Raw genomic sequence first — 18,723 nt, 5'->3', positions numbered from 1 at the left:
TGATTGGTTTGCTTCCAAAATGTAGGTATGCTAAAATGTAGGCAAGTCCATAAATTTTAGCACTTGTTTGGTTGAAGGCCAAAAAACAGCCCATCTAACCAAGTGCCATTCTAAACTTGCCAAGATTTTAGTAAAAAAAGTTGGCGTGCCCACATTTTGGCATGCCAACATTTTGGCGTCCAACCAAGCAGGCCCTCCTGTAAGTAATTAAACGACACCAATGGATGAAATGCAAGGAACTAGCTTTCAGATGCTGCTTTCATCTTAGTGGGTACGGACTTCAGCATCTCACAAGTATACATGTGGTTCTTGTAAGGCGGTATGTGTGACTTCAATGCGAGGACCTCAAACTTCCATTCACATTTAACAGTTCCGTATACTAGATCAAATAATGTTGTTCTAGGAATCATGTCACCAGGAAAACTTTCGGGGCAAGGATAAATCGCAAAGTACTCACTCGTGGCTATTCTCCGAGCATATTTAGGACTCTTTTTGTTCACAATAACAGGTTCACAGGAGGATATTCTTGTTTTATTTAGTTCTTTGAGACTGGCACGAACCATACACCCATACTGACCATTAAGTTGATCCCTAAGGAGGCAAGAGATGAAGTCTGCACCAACGAACAACCTATTGGTACCTCTGCTTATTTCCATGGCCATTGATTCCAGTTTTGGCTGGTCCTTTGGATCTGCACTCCCAAATGTAAGCACCTTGAAGAAATACCAATATGCTTCTGGTGGGAGAAGATTTAGCACAAGGGCCTGTGTGGTGCCAAAATTTATGATTTTGTTTGATAGGCTTGTGATTATAATTTTGACAACACTTGAATGAAAGGTTGCAGAAGCTAGATAGCACTTCCATGCAGCCTCATCAATATCCTCAGAGAATTCAATTATAGACAACGTCCTCTCATTTTCATTCATGGAATTATGTTGGTAATACACCACACCTGCATCTTCTAAAGTTGTTAGTCCTTTGTCTTTAAGATCGTATTGAGTAATGAGCACGATTCGTGTGAAGTTATTGCGCACTCTTTTGTCACTTCATACATGAGCAACAAGAGTACTCTTCCCGACTTCTGCTGGACCAACAACTGGTAGAACACCCACGTGTTTTGTGCTAGTAGGCTCAACTAGCATCAAAAAGTTCATAATCCTGTCCATCTCCATTTGACGACCAAACATGCACTTGTTAAGAATCAAGTGCATTCTATAAGGTTGCCGGTATAATGGAGGATAGTTTTTCAGAAATATGGTAAACTCACTCATATCACTAATAATTTCATTTAAATTGTAGAGCACTTGCTGCAGTTCTTTCTCCCCATGTGTAACACCAGTGGAGAAAAAGAGCCGCTTGGCAGGATTGAATTTAGATAGGGCAAAAGGGTGACTCACATCATGATCTGTGGTCTTATATTCTTCATCAGCTTTTCTTCTTAAGTTGTCCATAGTAAAATAACCTTTGTACATCTCTTTCCTCAACATGTCCAGTTGATGTACCATCGCTTGATTTGTGATCTTCCCCGCCTCTGCTTCCTCGATGATGACATTAACCCAGCGCAACAGCCGTTGAAAATCGTGTATCATCTGATCCTCATTGGTTAGCAGTTTTTGCTTCTACCATTTTCCAATTAAGAAAGATATCGATCTATTGGCAATCTCGCCCAAAATTGCGGTGAGAACTGCTTCCATTGAAAAGCTTGCCTTCTTAACAAGATGGCACTATAGTCAGGAGCCTACACTGTAGTGTGGATCTTCTTTTGATTAATTAATGCTGAGGGATAATGAGAACACTAGTATATATATAGTAATTACTAAGTAATGCTAGCACAAGGAACCACCTAGGATTTGCAGTTGCTATGCACTGTAATCAGGGATGATGTCATAATATATTTTCTGAGCATGATAAAGACATTGCACTTTGACTTGATAAAACAATGCTGTCTAGGACTAAACGGCATCTTCCGAATACAATACACCAATGATGAATATAGCCATCGAGAGCATATGCAGCCCTTGTTAGCTGAATCATCCCATTGTGCCGTCAGTTAGATAAGTTAGTTAGCTTGTTACATGCATTGGTAGTTAGCCAAGCCAGAGGCGTGCTCAGTCCACGTCGTGGCGCTCCCGCCGCGCGCGGCATGATCGGGTGTGTGGGATGGCACACACCGCGCATTTAGCAGATCGTGGCGCGCGCGTCGCCCGGTGACTTCCGTGGTCACCGGCATGATCTTGTTTCGATCCAATAAAAGGAAGAGAGGAAAAACCGAAAGGCTGCGGCAGTTGAGCAGCACAAACCTTGCGTCCACTTGAGTTCACGTGTGTTCTTCGTGTTCGTGTGCGTTCCCATTTTGCTCATCTCCTCCAGCAGCTCCTGCTCGCCAACAGCCCTTAGCTGGAGTATTTCTGCTGATTGTAGTACCAATGGTTAGCCCAGCAGCTGTTTATTGAAAGAGCAACCTAGTTTACGCATGTCTACTAAAGTGAAAGAGTGATATCTTTCCTTGAACCCTGTTGGTCAATGAAGACAATATGAAGGACCAAATTAAAGTCTAAATAATCACAATGAGTGTTATGGGCCTTATTGGAGAATAACTAAAGGTAGAGGCCAGTCTTGTGAGCCTCTTCATTTCTCAATCCTCCATAGCTGCTACCATTGTTTGCTTTGAGGATTTGTCAATAATGAAACATGAAGACCTTTGTCAAGCTCACCCGCAAACACGGTGGAAACTATTTCCGTCTTACAGCTTTACTCTCCTATAACAGGATGGCGCTATGAATAACCAGGAGCCCACATTGTAGTGTGGATATTCATGCAAAGGACGAGAATGATGGCAGGCAGCTTATACAGTACTTACTACGAAGTGCTGCCAAGTGCCAAGCAACACATCCTAGGTATCAGGTCAAGGAAAGAAGGGTTTAAACTCCATTATCATCGTAGGAGCTTGGACCCTGTGGAACCATCGAAATCGCTGTGTATTTGGAGTCAATCCTAGTTTATCCACCATCGTTTCAGTCATTAATGAGGAGCTGCTGCAGTGCTCTTTTGCTGAGGCTCGAGGAGTTTCTTTGCAGTCATCAATGAGGAGCTGCTGCAGTGGTCTTTTGCTGGGGCTCGAGGAGTTTCTTTCCTCCTTGCCCAAGCAACTGCAGACACTTAAGTGTGTGGTCTTGTGTTCCTAGTCGAGTTGTTCTCTAAGAGTAAGTTAGTTAGTACTATTGTTTGTAAAAAGGGCGGGTTACAGGCCCTGATATCTGTAACACTTTGGGGTTCTTTACCCCCTCTTCTTCTTAATATATTGATGCGCAGTTCTCTTGCGCGTTTGAGAAAAAAACACATATTAGGATTTGCAGTTGTTGATAAGCACTATGTATAAGGAGAAGAATATACATGTCCTAGGATAATCTATGAGCATGACAAAGACTAATTTGACTTGATCAAATCCTCTAGTCTAGGATTTAACACAATCTTCCTAGAACCAAATGTTCATGATGAGCAATAAGGATACAAGTGGGTGCCAATGGCATTTCTTATTAGTCAGTTGATTAATTACGATGGAACACATGTCATTTACTTCGCTCTCCTTCCAAATTAATTATGTAGAATGCCATTCTAATTTATTTTGTCAAGTCTTTTGGTCGACCCAGTAACTAGAAACGGGCAACCTACCGAGTCATGAAAGCTTGGAGATGCATGCAACTTCGTAGTAGCCCCCATTGGTCTTATTGATGATGCACACAACATGTCTACCAATTGTTTGATGTAGCAATAACATGCCATGTATTTATCTCCATGGAATGATGGGTCAATACCATCGCTCACATTCAGCTGCGGCAGCCATCAATTTTTCTACCGTCTCTTGGAATTTGTTGTTTGGGTTTGTTGGTTAGTATAGGAAGAACCACAGCTCATTTTGTGGAAATATGGATTAGAGGACTTGACGAACAAATATGGCACCACTCCTTTGGGGAAAGAATGAACACCATGCTTGCCGAGTACATAAGAACGAAACTGAGATTCTTCCAAACACAAACTTTGAATAATTAACTATGAATTTGTACTGAATCATACCCCTTATAGAGTACTCCTACAAGGATTTATACGAAAACAAAACCTGAGCTGGGATTCCTTTTGGGGGGATTTTTTTTATTGTCAATGTACCCATGGGTGTTGAGCTTCATCACATAAAAGTGATATCAGCAGATTTATATGGAAAATATTTTCAAATTATTATATTTCTAATAGTGTTTACTAATATGTATTTAGAAAACTATTATGTTTCCAAGTCTTATGAAATAGATCATCCCTTCATCCAAAAACAATTATTTAGAAAATTTAAAGGTCAAAAGTGTGAAAATTTTTGAAACTATATTGATTGTAAAATGAGAACTAAAAAAGAACAAAAGAAGTATCAAGCTGAATTGACAATATTCATTATGAAGTAATAATAACGCCAACATAACAATCAATAATGCTTCTTCTTATCTTGGTCTCTGAATCGAGCAACTAACAATGTAAGAATTGTAAGGTTGTATATGTGACTTCCATTCAAGAACCTCAAACTCGCCTTCATATTTTACTCTTCCAGACACAACATCTTCTAATGTTGTTGCGGGAGCATTTTCCTCGGTAGGACATGCACAATGCTTATCCCAAACAACAAACTCATCATCGCTGATGTGCCAGATCATAGGTTTACTTTTACGCGTAAGGTCAGATGGGTTCTCACCAAACAAAGCGATGTTTCTTTTAATATGTTCCTTTAACTGTGCTAGGAACATCAACCAGAACTGAGAACTAAAATTGTTCCATAGAAAACTTGATGTAACATTTGCCCACATGAATGATCCATTGAGCCTTCTAGCTATCTCCATAGCTATTGATTCTAATCTTGGGCGATCATTAGAATACATGCTCCCAAAGGTAAGAATCTTGAAGAAATACCAATATGCTTCTATGGTAGATGGTTTAATACCAGAGCTGGGGTGGTACCAAATTTCATGACTTTGTTCGATCTACTTGTGATTAACATTCTGCTACCTCTTCCGAGGTAAACACTGAAACATGAGTACAAATTATTCCATGCAACCTCATCAACATCCCCTGAGAATTTGATAATTGCCAGTACTCTCTCATTCTCGCCCATGGCATTGTTTTGATGTATGATCACACCCGCATCTTTCAAGCTGACCAGATTTTCATTATTGATATCATCTCCACTAATTACCATGATTCGAGAAAAGTAGTTACGCACTCTTGGATCATTGTAGACATGTGCGACTAAGGTGCTCTTTCCAACAAATGTTGGGCCAACAATTGGTAGAACACGCACACTCTCCGTGCCAAGATGCTCTTTTTGCATCAAAAAATCCATGATCCTCTCCATTTCCATTTGACGACCAAACATGCACATGCCAACAAACAAGTGCATGCTATAAGGTTGCCTGTACAGTGGAGGATAGTTCTTCAAAAATATAATGAGCTCATTCACATCCACCATGAGGTTCTTCAAATTTCCTATCACTTACTGCAGATCTTTATCCCTATTATTTTTGTCAACATTGGAGAAAAAGAGACGCTTGGAGGGATTGAATTTTGATAGGGCAAATGAATGACTCGCGTCATGATATTTATCCTCAATTCCTTGGCACCTCAAATTATCCATGGTGAAGTAGCCTCTGTACATTTCTTTCGTCAGTAAAACTCAATTGATGCACCATAGCTTTGTTTGTGATGTTCCGCACCTCTGCCTCCTCAATGACAACTCTAACCCGCAACAGAAATCTTTCGAGATCATGTAGCCTCTTCTCCTTCGTGGTTGCTGTTGTTGTTTTCGAGTACTTATCAATCAAGAAAGCCAAGTCACCCATAATAGCTTTGAAAAATACTGCTATCAATTGGGAAATAAAGCTTACTGTCCTAAAAGGTCTGTTCTATGAATCAGTAGGAACACCAACAAAAGTGCTATGAATAACAAGTCAAAGGGTGATATGGCGTACCCGGTAGAACATCCGTTCTAGCGTTTATATAATTGCAAAGCATTAAGCATACTCTCCAAGAGAGCATGTTAACATGATAGAAATAATAATTTGAATAAATCTAATGATGTGCATAGCATTCGACGCCACCTTTCCTAGGATTTATCAGAGATGTGTGCATACTTTTCCGGTGTTACCAATGAGGCAGCATTTGTACCTATGTACATGTAACGTACAATAAAAACAATAGCAGCATGGATCATGGAACATGCATGGAAGTAGCAAGCAGGAACCATGAGAAGGAACCCTGCAGACTTGCAGCAGTGTCATGCTTGTACCCACGAACAGCATCAGATAGGGACAATCGTATCTTCCTTCTCAAGACTTTCAAGAGTATGGAGCCAGCTTTCATCTAGGTACTATCAGAAATACAAATAATTTTCTGAATATTAACATAATCTGTGCTCACTATTGTGAAATAAAAGCATAATAGTGTAAAAGAGAAACTAAGCAGAGAGTAAGAAATATTGCGACAGTTCATTTATTGTAGATTGCAAATAGGCCAACTATTTGGCATGAAAAAAATAGATAAAGCAACCCCTCTCTGCCTAGGTGTTCTTCTCTTTACAAATTAGTGACAAAGGATAAGTGTTGTCATTTGTCAACACATCCTAGGATCTGCACTTGTAAGCACTATAAGCAGGGGATGATGTCATCAGACAGTTCAAACCATGATAAACACTTTTTTTTAAGAAAGGACCGAAGTCCCAGCCTTTACTTGAAGGCATGCAGGACCGGGGTTCGAGTCCTGGCCGGCTGGCTCCCAGCTCTCGAGCTCAACCACCGAGCTACAAGCTCATCTGACTTGATTAAAATGATCAGCAAAACTACATGAAATCTGTAAACACTGCAACAACATCATCAGTACTGGAAATAAACTGCAAAAAATCTGCTTAGAAGTTTTGGATCACATCAAATGAAAAAAGCAACAGAAACAAACAGTAATTGCACTTATTATATTCATTGATCAATAAATGAGAAATGCATGCCACCTATCTCTAACAGGAAACAATCACGATCGTCCCTGACTAAAATTCATTACCTATCAAGATCGTTCTATTATATGTGATGGGCCTTGATGTTGATGGACCTGCTAGACAATCAGTTCTACTCGCACGTTGAGTAGAACACGCACTCGCACCAACCCCGCTTACGCTTTCGTCCTCGCTTCGCGTAAAAGAGTTAACCTTTGGTTTATATATTGGTGAGGCTCACTCTCAACTAGCAAGGTGGGACAACTCCCTACATATACCATACCACTCACACTTTGGCCACTAGTGGGCTCAAATGCATCCTTGTTGGGCCGAGATGTCACACTTCTCGCCATAGTTTCCAGCCCCGGTGGCGGCCGCCGCCGCCACTGGCATTGCTGCCTCTTGCGTTCACACCATACCACAGCTCTACCGTGCCAAGGAGAGCATGCCGCCGTGCCATACACGATGACCTCGCCGCAGAGGTTGATCGCGAGTTCACCGCCCGTGCAGAACTTGCGCTCCACTGGGAGCTTGGTCGCAGTCCGAACAGGGGAGGAGCACCTGTATGCTTTTCCTTACTTTCTGCAACTGTCATTTTGTTCATCTGAATCTTGTAGTCAACTGCAGTAGCTCTCAAGTGTCAATGGAAATCCTATCTAGTAGAATGTCAAATATTCAAAGGAAGCTGAACTGGTTGAGCCCAATAAGTCAGGTCATTGTTTATAGTAAGTACTTATTATATGATACACTTGTAAAGTCAACTCTCCATTTCGTGGTGGCGCTAGATAACAAATATATATGTTAGTAAAGCTAAAAAAAGTACTCTGCTTGACAGTTTTCTTATGTAAAATAAGCTATTTCTTCAGAAGTCTTAAGCAAGAGGGTCCTCCGCCACTACTTTTGTCAATGAAACCCATCTAACTTCCGTGCTGTCCTCACCTTCCATTGACTCTCATCTACCTATTCTCAACGTCAAACCTCCCCATTACTGCGAGACATCTACTTATACACTGATTGTTGTAGCTTTATTATTGCTACTGAGCATGATCCTGCACACCATCTAAATCTTCACCTTCAGCAACAAGAGAGTACATACTTCACTAATACTTCTAGCAACACATACACTCCCCCTTTCAGCTCATGCATGTTAATAACTAACTTCTTACTCCCTGTGCAGAGTTAGGTTTGTGTAGATTAAATTGTTGAGCAATCATGGCAGAGATGGTGAGTTCTGCCATTGTTGGGGAGACAGTGAATATAATCAAGTGTCACTGGCAAGGATGAGGAGAAGTCCAAGGAAAAAGAAAACATAGAAAGGTTGGAGATGGCACACATCAAGATGGAGGCTGTGCTCCAAGTGTCCGAGAGATGGCAGATCACCGAGGTGCCATTGCTGCGGTGGCGGAGCAAGCTTAAGCGCGCTGGTAAAAATGCAAGTAGCGTGCCCTGGAAGACGAAGAGACGAGGCTGCGTGTGAGCCAGTCCTCATTCCCCAAACGGATCGTCCATGCGACCAAGTCACTACTATCATCTTTCATCGGATTTAGTGACGAGTCAAGCAGCAGCTCCGCTAATGTCCGGAGGTTCGAGAGGTACGCAAATGGCGCAACTGAATTCCTAAAGACTGTCGAGTGTGGTGGAACACCAGTGAGGTACACCTTCTTCAACCCTCTCATCAGACACCTTTTTACAGGGAAGTCTGTAAGGTACCAAGCGTTTCAGGGAGAAAGGCTTTTCTACTTAAGCATACGGTCCATAAGCTCTGCTGAGCGTGGTGTTGAGGCAATGGTAGGCTTTGCCTGCCAAGACTTCAAGGAGCCTACAAAGGGTTTCTATGTAGCATGCATGCTGCGTCTCTCTGAAAGCACTGACATATTTGATGTCATCATCAAGTGTGCAGCCGGTTGCACCCCACTTCAAGTTTGCAGCTGAAGGCATCAGGAGAGGGCTCATCCAACTGCCTATACAGGATTTCACCTGGGACTCTCCTTACGGTGAGAGTGAGTTTTGGGCAAATGTTCACAACACCATGACAAAATGGCACCGTCCAAATACACTCTTTTTGCAATGAGCGTGGGCATCATCGGATCTCTTCTTCTAGCACCAGCAACACGACGGCATCATCAGGGCATGTCCCGCTATCTGATCAGGGCATACATGGAGGAAGTAGCTCTCAGAATTCAGATATTCCTACCTGAAGATAGGAGTGTTAGTCATACCCCATGAATCTTCAGATGATATAGAGCCTGCAGCAGATAGCTATGCTCTAGAGGTAATTGATGGTGAAGAACAAGGAATCATACACGCCAATGCGCATCTGCAGGACCTGGGTGAGAAGCTACTGCCAAAGGCCGTAGAGTACCTCCATCAGAACTTTGAATCCGAGGCGTACCGTCTCTGAAGTCTAGGCATGGCACTGCTCGCATTTGCTTGGCGAAGGCAAGCATACAGATTTAATCAGCCGCTATAGTTCAGAGTGAAGCCGCAAGACGTGCTCAGAACAAAAGTGCAGCTCTGCAGCGAGACATGGAACGATGGAAGCAGGTATCTGGCGACCTGCTGAAGCTATGAGTTGTGCGTGGATCTGACAAGCTGCAAGGCTCACTCATGGCCACACACAACTTGGCGTAGGTATTGGTTCTGTATAAATATATGTAGTTCGTGTAATATCTGTAAGATAGTCGTCGTCGGTGCTGTCAGTTGTGTGCCATCTATATATATAGATGCAATCCATATTCTGTTATACATGTTTATCAGATGAACTTAATATAAATCAGGAGAACGAAAATTCTCTGTATATTAATTTGATCTGTCCAACAATTCTTGTGGAGGTGTAGTAGTAGAAGATAAGCTTCATTTTTCTTACTCGTTTCAAGTTCTACGAGTAGAGTTGACAGTACATTCTAATTTCAAGTCACCTCTACTCTGAATCCTATTCTTTGTTCTGATAAATTGCAGCTATCTTTTTTTTTTGCGACTGAATAGCAGCCATCTATTCATGAAACATGGATTTAACTCGTTTTCTGAGAGAAATTAATCTTTTTTCATCACTAACAAATGGACCTCGTGTTTTTTTCCCCTCACGATTGGGCCGTCAGGTTCATTTGTTGGCGTCAGAAAAAGGTCGCTTGGGAGTGAAATGGAATTTGATTTGGGCCTCGTGTTTTATGGGCCTCATGGAGCTGGTATTTGGACGGTAGAGGCGGCCCAGTATCGCGGAGCCTCTTCATTTCTTGCTACCGCTTCCGGTGAGCCTCGCGCCGCCGCCGCCGCTTGCCTTCACCGCGCCCAGGAACCTTGTCGGTGGTCGCGCTCTGTGTCTGACCAGAGGAAGAGGACGACGTGCTCGCTGCTCCAGCCGCAGACGATGACGTCAAGAACATCTTGGCGCCGCCGACGGCGAGAGAATGCGTGGAATCCATCGTCGACGGACGGCTTCATGTATCCATGTGTGGTTGGTCGATTCTTTCCGTTCGCACACAGTTCAACTATTATCAAGTCTCTGTCAGGTTCATTCAGTACCAAAGCCACTTGCAATCTTTTCTATAGCAGCCACTGAATCCAAAGTCCAAACATCGAATTAGTACAAGTGAGACCAGATGCAGAAATAATTGAAGGGATTTTTTGTTTTAGAAAAAGAGAGCGCAAATGCTAAGGTGATATTTGCCGCCGTCGCCAAATCAAAATGCTACTTGCATCATTGATTATGCAAGCACGATCGTATTTTTCACCTATTCTTTCCTATGAGTTTGTCACAACTCATTTCATTCATATGGTAGTCAGCCAACAGTAGCTGTCAAAGTCTGAATAAAACCCTCTTCATTCAGTTTGTCAAATATTCAAAGGGATGTTATTAAGACATGTAACCAATGCCGCTGAGGGCAACTGCATGGAAATTCATCACCTGTGGACAGCAACATATCTACATTTTGTTTATTCTTTACCTCTTCCAATATTCAACTCCATTCCATTATTGTTCTGCTCAGTTTTTCGTTTTGAGTCGCTATCAAGTTTATTTATTACCAAATGGAAAACATCTGAGCCTGGCAGCCTGCACACCATGACCATTTGCTGTTTTGTGTCTACCTGTGGCAACCACAGTATCCATACAGCAAATTAGTACAAGTGAGACGAGATGCAACAATAATTTTAAAGCAACTCCAAGAGTCTAGCCAAATCTCACTCTCTATAGCCAAGGTTCCCTCTCCATATTTAGGTACACTCCGACAGACTAGCCAAATCTCACTCTTCGTATACTTTTTTTTTCTTTACCCTTATCCATTCGTCAGCAGCAAGATACCCTTGGCAATGGGGCTTCGCGCGCGGGCAGCGGAGGAGCTCCGCGGGCGGGCGGCAGGCCGCCGGGGGTCGTCGCGGCGGAGGTGAGGTGGAAGGGGCCCAGGGGGTCGCATGCGGGCGCGCGCGCGGGAGGGCCGACGGTGAGTCGAGTACGCTCGGGTTTTTTGCTGAGGGAAGGAGCGGGGATGACGAGGCGGATAGCCAAGCGAGTGGGATGCAGAGGCTGGTGGATTGTGTTTTTTACGCTGTTTCGCTATATTTGCCGATCCAATTTGTTTTAGAGAGGTTCTTGGTGTTGCTCTAAGTGATTTCTTTGAGATGGAAATGTAAGTGCAAATGCTTGTGTGATATTTGTCATCGTTGGCAACTCCATATGTCATTTGGACTGTTAATTGAGACTCCTGTTAATTAGGCACAAGTAGGAGCGCACTGTCCTCCTTTCCTCTTCCATGAGCTTTTGGGTATTTACCACAACTTTCATTTCGGTCTTCTCTTAGCTAATTAGCAGTAACTCTCAAGATTCAATAAAAGTCAGCTTCAGTTTGTCAAGTATTCAAATTCAGTTAAAATTATTGAGCCAAATAACTCAGGTCCTACTTTACTAGTTATTATATAATTGATTAGTCAGTCTCATTTCTCTTTTGTGTTGTAGTTTGATGACAAAAGACAAATATAGAGAAGGAGAATAAGCTAAGAAAATCATGTCCAGCTTGTCATTTCATTATGTAAAATAAGCTATTTCTTATGGATTCTGAAGAAAAACGGTCCTCTGCCACTGCTTTTGTCAATGAAATCTCATTTCCGTGCTCTTTCCTCTCTTTCCATTGATTTTCATAGGCCTCCCAGATTGTAAGCCTCCTTTGTAATGCAAGACATCTAGTTATATTATATATAAACCTAGCTATATAATTGCTAATGAGCATGATATCCTCCTGCACTCCAACTTAATTTTCAGCTGCATTGTATTGGCAACAAGAGGGTGCCTCATTAATCATTCGAGATACAAATACACCCCTCCCTTCAACTCATGTATGGTAATCTCTTCTTCCCTATGCAGATTTTCTGTGGATTAAATTATTGAGCCATCAGTGCAGTAATGGTGAGTTCATCAATCGTGGAGGAGAAAGTGAATAGAATCATGTCAAATATTACAGGCAATGGTGAACAGAAGTCTACGCAAAAGGAAAACATGGAAAGCTTGGAGATGGCATACATCAAGATGGAGGCTGTGCTCCAAGTACCTAATAGATGGCAGATCACCGATACACCTCTGCTACAGTGACAGAGCAAACTTAAGCGCGCTGCTGAGGAGTGTGACAACACTCTGCTAAGATGCAAGCAGAGAACCCTTGAAGAGGAACAAATGAGGAAGCAGGTGAGCCAATCCTCATTTCCCAAACGGATTGCTCATGCTACCAAGTCATTTCTATCATCTTTCATAGGAATAGTAACAATGAGTCCAGCAGTACCTGTGTTAATGTCCGGAGATTTGAGAGGTATGCAAATGGTGCAAATGAATTCTTAAAGACTATCAAGTTTGGTGGAACCTTGCGGAGGTACACGTTCTTCAACCCTCTCATCAGGCACTCTGCCTAAAAGAAACCTTTGTGTAGTCCAACTGGTTATCCACCTCAGATTCAAGATAGATGCAATAGTCCGATTTCACCCCATTTGAATCTCAACACCACAATAAACATTCCCAAAAGGAAGACTCCTAGCACAAAACTAGGTGTCCACATAGATTTGGCTTACAATAATAGCATTTTTCATAGAGCTCTTCTTATTGTAACTTCTTCTCAGTCATGCACCTAACAACATAGGACTTGTATGGTAGTATGTGTGACTTCCATAAAAGCATGTCAAACTCCCCTTCACATTTTAGACTTCCTGACCGAAGATCATCCACTGTTATTGCTGGAACATTATTGTCATTGGCAACACATGTAAGGTACTGACTATAAACTAGAAACCTATCATTGTTATAGATCAAACAACCTGTATGTTTATTTTTCTTTAAAAGAGCAATCGGATGTTCACCAAACAAAGAGATATTTCTTTGTATATATGCCTTAAACTTAGTGAGCTGCATAGTCCAATATTGAACAGAAAGGTTGTTCCTTAGGAAATCTGAGCTGATGTTAGCAGCAAAAAATGATCCATTCATCTCTCTTGCCATATTCATAGCAATTGATTCTAGTTCTGGGTGATCATTGGAATCCACACTCCCAAATGTGATAATCTTGAAGAAATACCAATATGCTTCTAGTGGTAGAAAATTTAACACAAGAGCTTGTGTGGTACCAAAATTTATTATTCTATTTGATCTACTTGTGATTATTATTTTGCTACCTGTTCCAAAGCAGCCGCTGGCAGATGAGTACAACATATTCCATACCAGCTCATCCACATCCTCTGAGAATTCAATAATAGTGAGCAATCTGTTATTATGGCCCAAGGCATTTCCTTGATGCATGGTCAGACCCCTATCTTTCAAAGTGGTCTGCAGGTTCTCATAGTTAATCTCATCTCCAGTAAGTACAACAATTCGAGAAAAGTGGTTGCGGACCCTTTCAGCATTGTATATATGTGCAACTAAGGTGCTCTTTCCAACAAATGCTGGACCCACAATTGGCAATACACCGACATTTTTCATAATGGGATTCTCTGTTTGCATCAAGAAATCAATGACTCTATCCACTTCCATTTGACGACCAAACATGCACTTGCCAACATAAAAATGCATGCTATATGGTTGCCGGTACAGTGGAGGATAGTTACTCAAAGTTGTAACAAACTCACTCATATCTACCATAATGTTATTTAAATTGTCGAGCACCTGATGTATATCTTTCCCCACATGTTTATTTCCAGCAGAGAAAAAGAGACGCTTGGCAGGATTGAATTTGGATAGGGCAAAAGAGTTACTCACATCATGATCTTTGGCCTTCAATTCTTCGTTACCATGGATCCTCAAGTTGTCCAAGGTCAAATACCCTCGGTACATTTCTTTCCTTAAAATGTTCAATTGATATGCCATCAATGGGTTTGTGATGTATCGTCCCTCTGCCTCCTCGACGATGACTCCAACCCGAAGTAGTACCCGTTGCAGATCATGTAACCTCATGCCCTCTGTAGTTGGTGTTGCAACTTCTGAGAATTTATCCATGAGAAAAGCTACAATTCTATTGGCAATGTCACTCTTAAGTGCATTTAAAAATGCTGCCATGGGAAGCTGTCCTTACAAGATTGGTGATATGAATCACACACTAAGCCAATGATGTATAGTGCAACTTATAGCAACAATGATCCTATGATTTATAGTAGTTGAGCACAAAGGTTGATGCCCCTAGTTGAGCCTGCTAACTCAATCCTGAAACTGTACTTGTGAAGATAAATAATCTTAGTTGCCTAGAAGTTAACGCCATTGATGTTGTATATGGCCGGCCCCCCAACGTTGAGAAGCCAACAAGTGCATTCGCCCACCAGTTGGTTAACGGGGGCGCACCATTTGTAGGAACATGCATGTAGATGCAGTTAAATATTGCAGTAGCAAGTCAGTCTGCATCGAGTTCGAACTCCATATGCATAGCAGCTAGCTTCTTGTCCTGTCCAACGAGATCTAGACAACAGCTGGAAAACAAATGCTATCTAAACTTTAAAATGCATAAGATAAGTTGTTATCTTGTTGTTTGTGTCGCTTGCACTCTGAAAGGCTGGACAAGTGCTATTACTGACTTGGTCATGCGCGTCACAATGTACATGCATGGCAACTAGTCAGAAAGAAATGGAAGTTCCAGGGGAGAGCAAAATAGCAAATTTTCGGGAGGCACTCAATGTTTGTGAGCTAACTGACTTTTGAATTTTAATTTAGTAACTTTCAAAAATTGAATGTGTAACACGTTGATAAGCCTTGAGACGTTCTATATTTACCCAGTTCTCTCAGCGGCATGCAATTCATTGACTACCTAGTACCTTCGATGGTATCGCCTTTGCCCCCGGGAAGTTTTTCCTTTTCTCCCGGGAAGTTGCAGTAGACTATAGTAGTAATTTGTTGACGCTGGGGCATAAATCCTCTTCTTTCTCGCAGTTGTTCCTTTCTACGGAGACAGGAAAATGCCACTGGTCATGCCTCCCAAAGTGGCCGCAGACCCGCTGCCCGTTTGTGCAGTGCTGTAGGTGGACTAGTTGGCTGCTCCAGCGGCTGCGGCCGGCAGCATTAACAAGCTTCTGTGCCGCTTCAGATGTCAACATTTTATATTAATGATCATTCCCCTATGCAACTCTCCAGTTTGATGGTCATTTTGGCGTACTGATTGAGCCCCTGTTAAGGTTATTTGCAATTTCAACAAGTTGGGGAATTGTAGTTGTGCTGTCTGTGTCTTCCAATTGCAAATAGGATCCCACAGCAAGTCACAAAGCAGAGTAGATTCAAGAGGGTAATGTTTGCAGCGAATTCTGCTTAGCTCAGTTGGTTATGCCCTTGTGGTGGAACTTGTGCACCTACATTTGGTCCTTGACTTAATAGTACCACTGCTCACATTTTCTTAGACTTGTTCCAGAAATTAATGCCGCTATTTTTTCAGAGTAGACGACGATATATCTGTCGATGATGAGACGCCTATGGTGACTTTGTCAAACTCAATATTTGTCAGCCTAGTGTTTGAACCAGGCTGCCCAGTACTAGTTTTTGCATTTACAGGCATACCCTTGGAACTGAATCATTGGAGTTTTATGTCAGTTTGAGACTTTTACTACACCAGGTGCACCTGTGAGGCTGTGAATGAACTTAAGGGGAATACTTCAAGTAGTATTGGGAGTCAAATGTGAACTGAATGCTGTTGAACTGTCCTTTTCTTCATGCACAGATTGCAATAAGGAACTACTACTTTGAATTACGATTAAGGAGCATCAGAATTCTGATGCTTGGGATGGGCATTCACGGGTAAAGAATCACAAGGACAAATCCTGGAAACAAAGAAAACTTAATATTAGGAATCACAAGTTGATTGAGACTTCAGATAAATAACCTTTCCATGTGCCTTTTTTGTAGTTACACAGCATAATAAAATCAACAATTAGCCTATGTAGAGTGTATCCTCTTTATAGGTTGTTCCTTCTGAATCATACAACTAATGGTGTATGACTTATATGGTAGAATGTGTGACTTCCATGCAAGAACCTCAAATGCGCCTTCGCAATTTACATTTCCAGACACAACGTCGTACATTGTTATTGCTGGAATATTTTCTCTAGAAAGACATGATGCATGGTACTGATCGCTAACCATATACTTGTCTTCGTTAATCTGATAACATGCATGCTTCTGTTTCTGCAGAAGATCATATGGATGCTCACCAAACACAGAGACATTTCTCCGTATATTTTCCTTGAAAGCTGCAAGGCACCAACCCCAATGTTGGACACTAAGATTTCTCCTTAGAATGGCTGAAATGAAATCCGCAGCTATGAATGATCCACCCATCTCTCTTGCCATTGCCATAGCAATTGACTCCAGTTCTGGGTAATCATTGGAATCTGCACTCCCAAATGTAAGAACCTTGAAGAAATACCAATATGCTTCTATTGGCAGAAAATTTAATATAAGAGCTTGTGTGGTGCCAAACTTCTTTATTTTGTCCGAATTACTTGTGATAATGATCTTACTACCCCTTACAAGGCACCCAACAAAAGGTAAGTAGAAATTATTCCATGCAACATTGTCAACATTCTCGGGGAACTCAATGACAGCCAACAACCTCTTCTTCCCACCCAAGGCATTGTTTTGATGTATGATATCACATCTATCTTTCCAGCTTGACAGCTTTTTATCATCAATACGGTCTCCATTAACTACTATAATTTGAGAAAAGTGGCCGCGTACTCTTGCATCGTTGTAGACATGAGCAACTAAGGTGCTCTTTCCAACATATCCTGGACCAATAATTGGTAGGACACCAGTACTTGTCATACTCAGATGTTCTTCCTGCATCAAGAAATCCATGATCCTATCCACTTCCATTTGGCGACCAAACATGCACTTGCCAATGAACATATGCATGTCGTAAGGTTGGCGGTACAACGGAGGATAGTTCTTCAAAAACATACAGAACTCTTTTGCATCAGCCACGATGTTGTTTAAGTTTTGAATCACTTTCTGCAGGTCATTATTCCTATACGTACCATCGGAAGAGCAAATGCGACGCTTGGCATGGTTGAATTTGGGTAGGGTGAAAGAGTGACTCACATCATGATCCTTGGCCTCGCTGGCTTGGCTCCTCAAGCTGTCCAAAGTGAAGTAACCTCTGTACATCTCTTTTCTCATGATGTTCAATTGATGCACCATGGCTCGATTTGTGATGAGCCGCCCCTCTGCTTCCTTGACGATGATATGAGTCCGCAACAGTAGCCGTTGCAGATCTTGCAGCCTCTTGTCCTCTATTGTTGGTCCAGTTATCTCCGAGTATTTGCAAAGGACATACGAAATAGATCTCTTCGTAATTTCAGAAATAATTGCTAGGATGATTTCATCCATTTGGGAAGCTCACTACGTATCCTACCAAGGTGGCTCTCAATGGATCCCATGAGGTACGTAGGACACTCATGGCAGGGATTATTTATACAGTTGCTAAAGGAGGCCGTACATAAATGTGTCATTTGGTGCGTCAGCAAGAGCACCTCTGCACCTATGATCCAACGCATGTTCCTAGCATTCTACGCCGGCGTCTATATATGCAACTGAGCCATAGCCATATATGCCGAATAAAAAAATTATATAACAGTGGATGCAACAAGACGACGTACAACTGCAACAATGGTTTCTTTTTTTTTTTAGGCAAGCTAGGCAACAACAATGTGTTTATGTGTGGGACCATGAAGCAAAGTATGTGTTCCTCAAACTTATCATTGAGCTCCTGGCAGTAGCGGCATCCAGACTTGACTACACCTATCGAAGATGCCAATAGCTAGCATGAGGCTGTTAAATTGATGTCATTTTGGTTAAGTATTTATACATTATGATTTATGAATTAAACTAATAACATGAACTACCAGGAAGCAACAAGAAGTGATCTGACGATGGAAGGGAGCGTGCGTATAGGAACGTTCTTGATTGCTCGATCATTTATTCCCGTTTCTTCTTTGTTGTATCGCATTTCCAATTGAGTTCTTGCCGCCGCTGCTTCCGCAACTGCGATACTATTCTTGCGCCACCACGAAAGAAGCGAGGAGAAACAAACGGCAGCCAGCACTGACACCGTGCGCTAGGGTGGTGGCACCATGGCTGTCACAGCGGCGGCGGCAGCGATCTGTGTAATCCTTGTTAGTTAAACAAGTAGATGGTAATTAGGTGAAGTTGTACCCTAGCTAATCATCCAGTCATAATGATGCTGCACGACAACAGTTGTCGTGTT

The 18,723-nt window shown here is 42.0% G+C and overlaps 2 protein-coding genes and 1 pseudogene across 2 annotated transcripts; 1 reads left to right on the top strand and 2 right to left on the bottom strand.

Annotated features, from left to right (window-relative positions):
* The first annotated feature begins 8,075 nt into the window (after positions 1-8,075).
* On the top strand, positions 8,076-9,636 carry LOC112879996 (annotated as a pseudogene).
* Positions 9,637-10,526: 890 nt separating this feature from the next.
* Positions 10,527-14,540, bottom strand: LOC112879995. The gene is made up of 4 exons (XM_025944436.1): positions 13,710-14,540; positions 12,784-12,906; positions 10,960-11,101; positions 10,527-10,570 (listed from the first exon to the last, which is right to left on the bottom strand). The coding sequence occupies exons 1-4, from the start codon at positions 14,538-14,540 to the stop codon at positions 10,527-10,529; spliced, it is 1,140 nt and encodes a 379-aa protein (XP_025800221.1).
* Positions 14,541-16,394: 1,854 nt separating this feature from the next.
* On the bottom strand, positions 16,395-18,292 carry LOC112879994 (putative disease resistance protein RGA3). The gene has a single exon (XM_025944435.1). The coding sequence runs from the start codon at positions 17,844-17,846 to the stop codon at positions 16,395-16,397; it is 1,452 nt and encodes a 483-aa protein (XP_025800220.1). The 5' UTR covers positions 17,847-18,292.
* Between the last annotated feature and the right edge of the window lie 431 nt (positions 18,293-18,723).

This window comes from Panicum hallii, chromosome 2 (genome assembly GCF_002211085.1).
Source record: "Panicum hallii strain FIL2 chromosome 2, PHallii_v3.1, whole genome shotgun sequence".
NCBI lineage: Eukaryota > Viridiplantae > Streptophyta > Magnoliopsida > Poales > Poaceae > Panicum > Panicum hallii.
The sequence above is the reverse complement of the archived record's forward strand: the minus strand, read 5'-3'. Positions and strand labels throughout refer to the sequence as shown.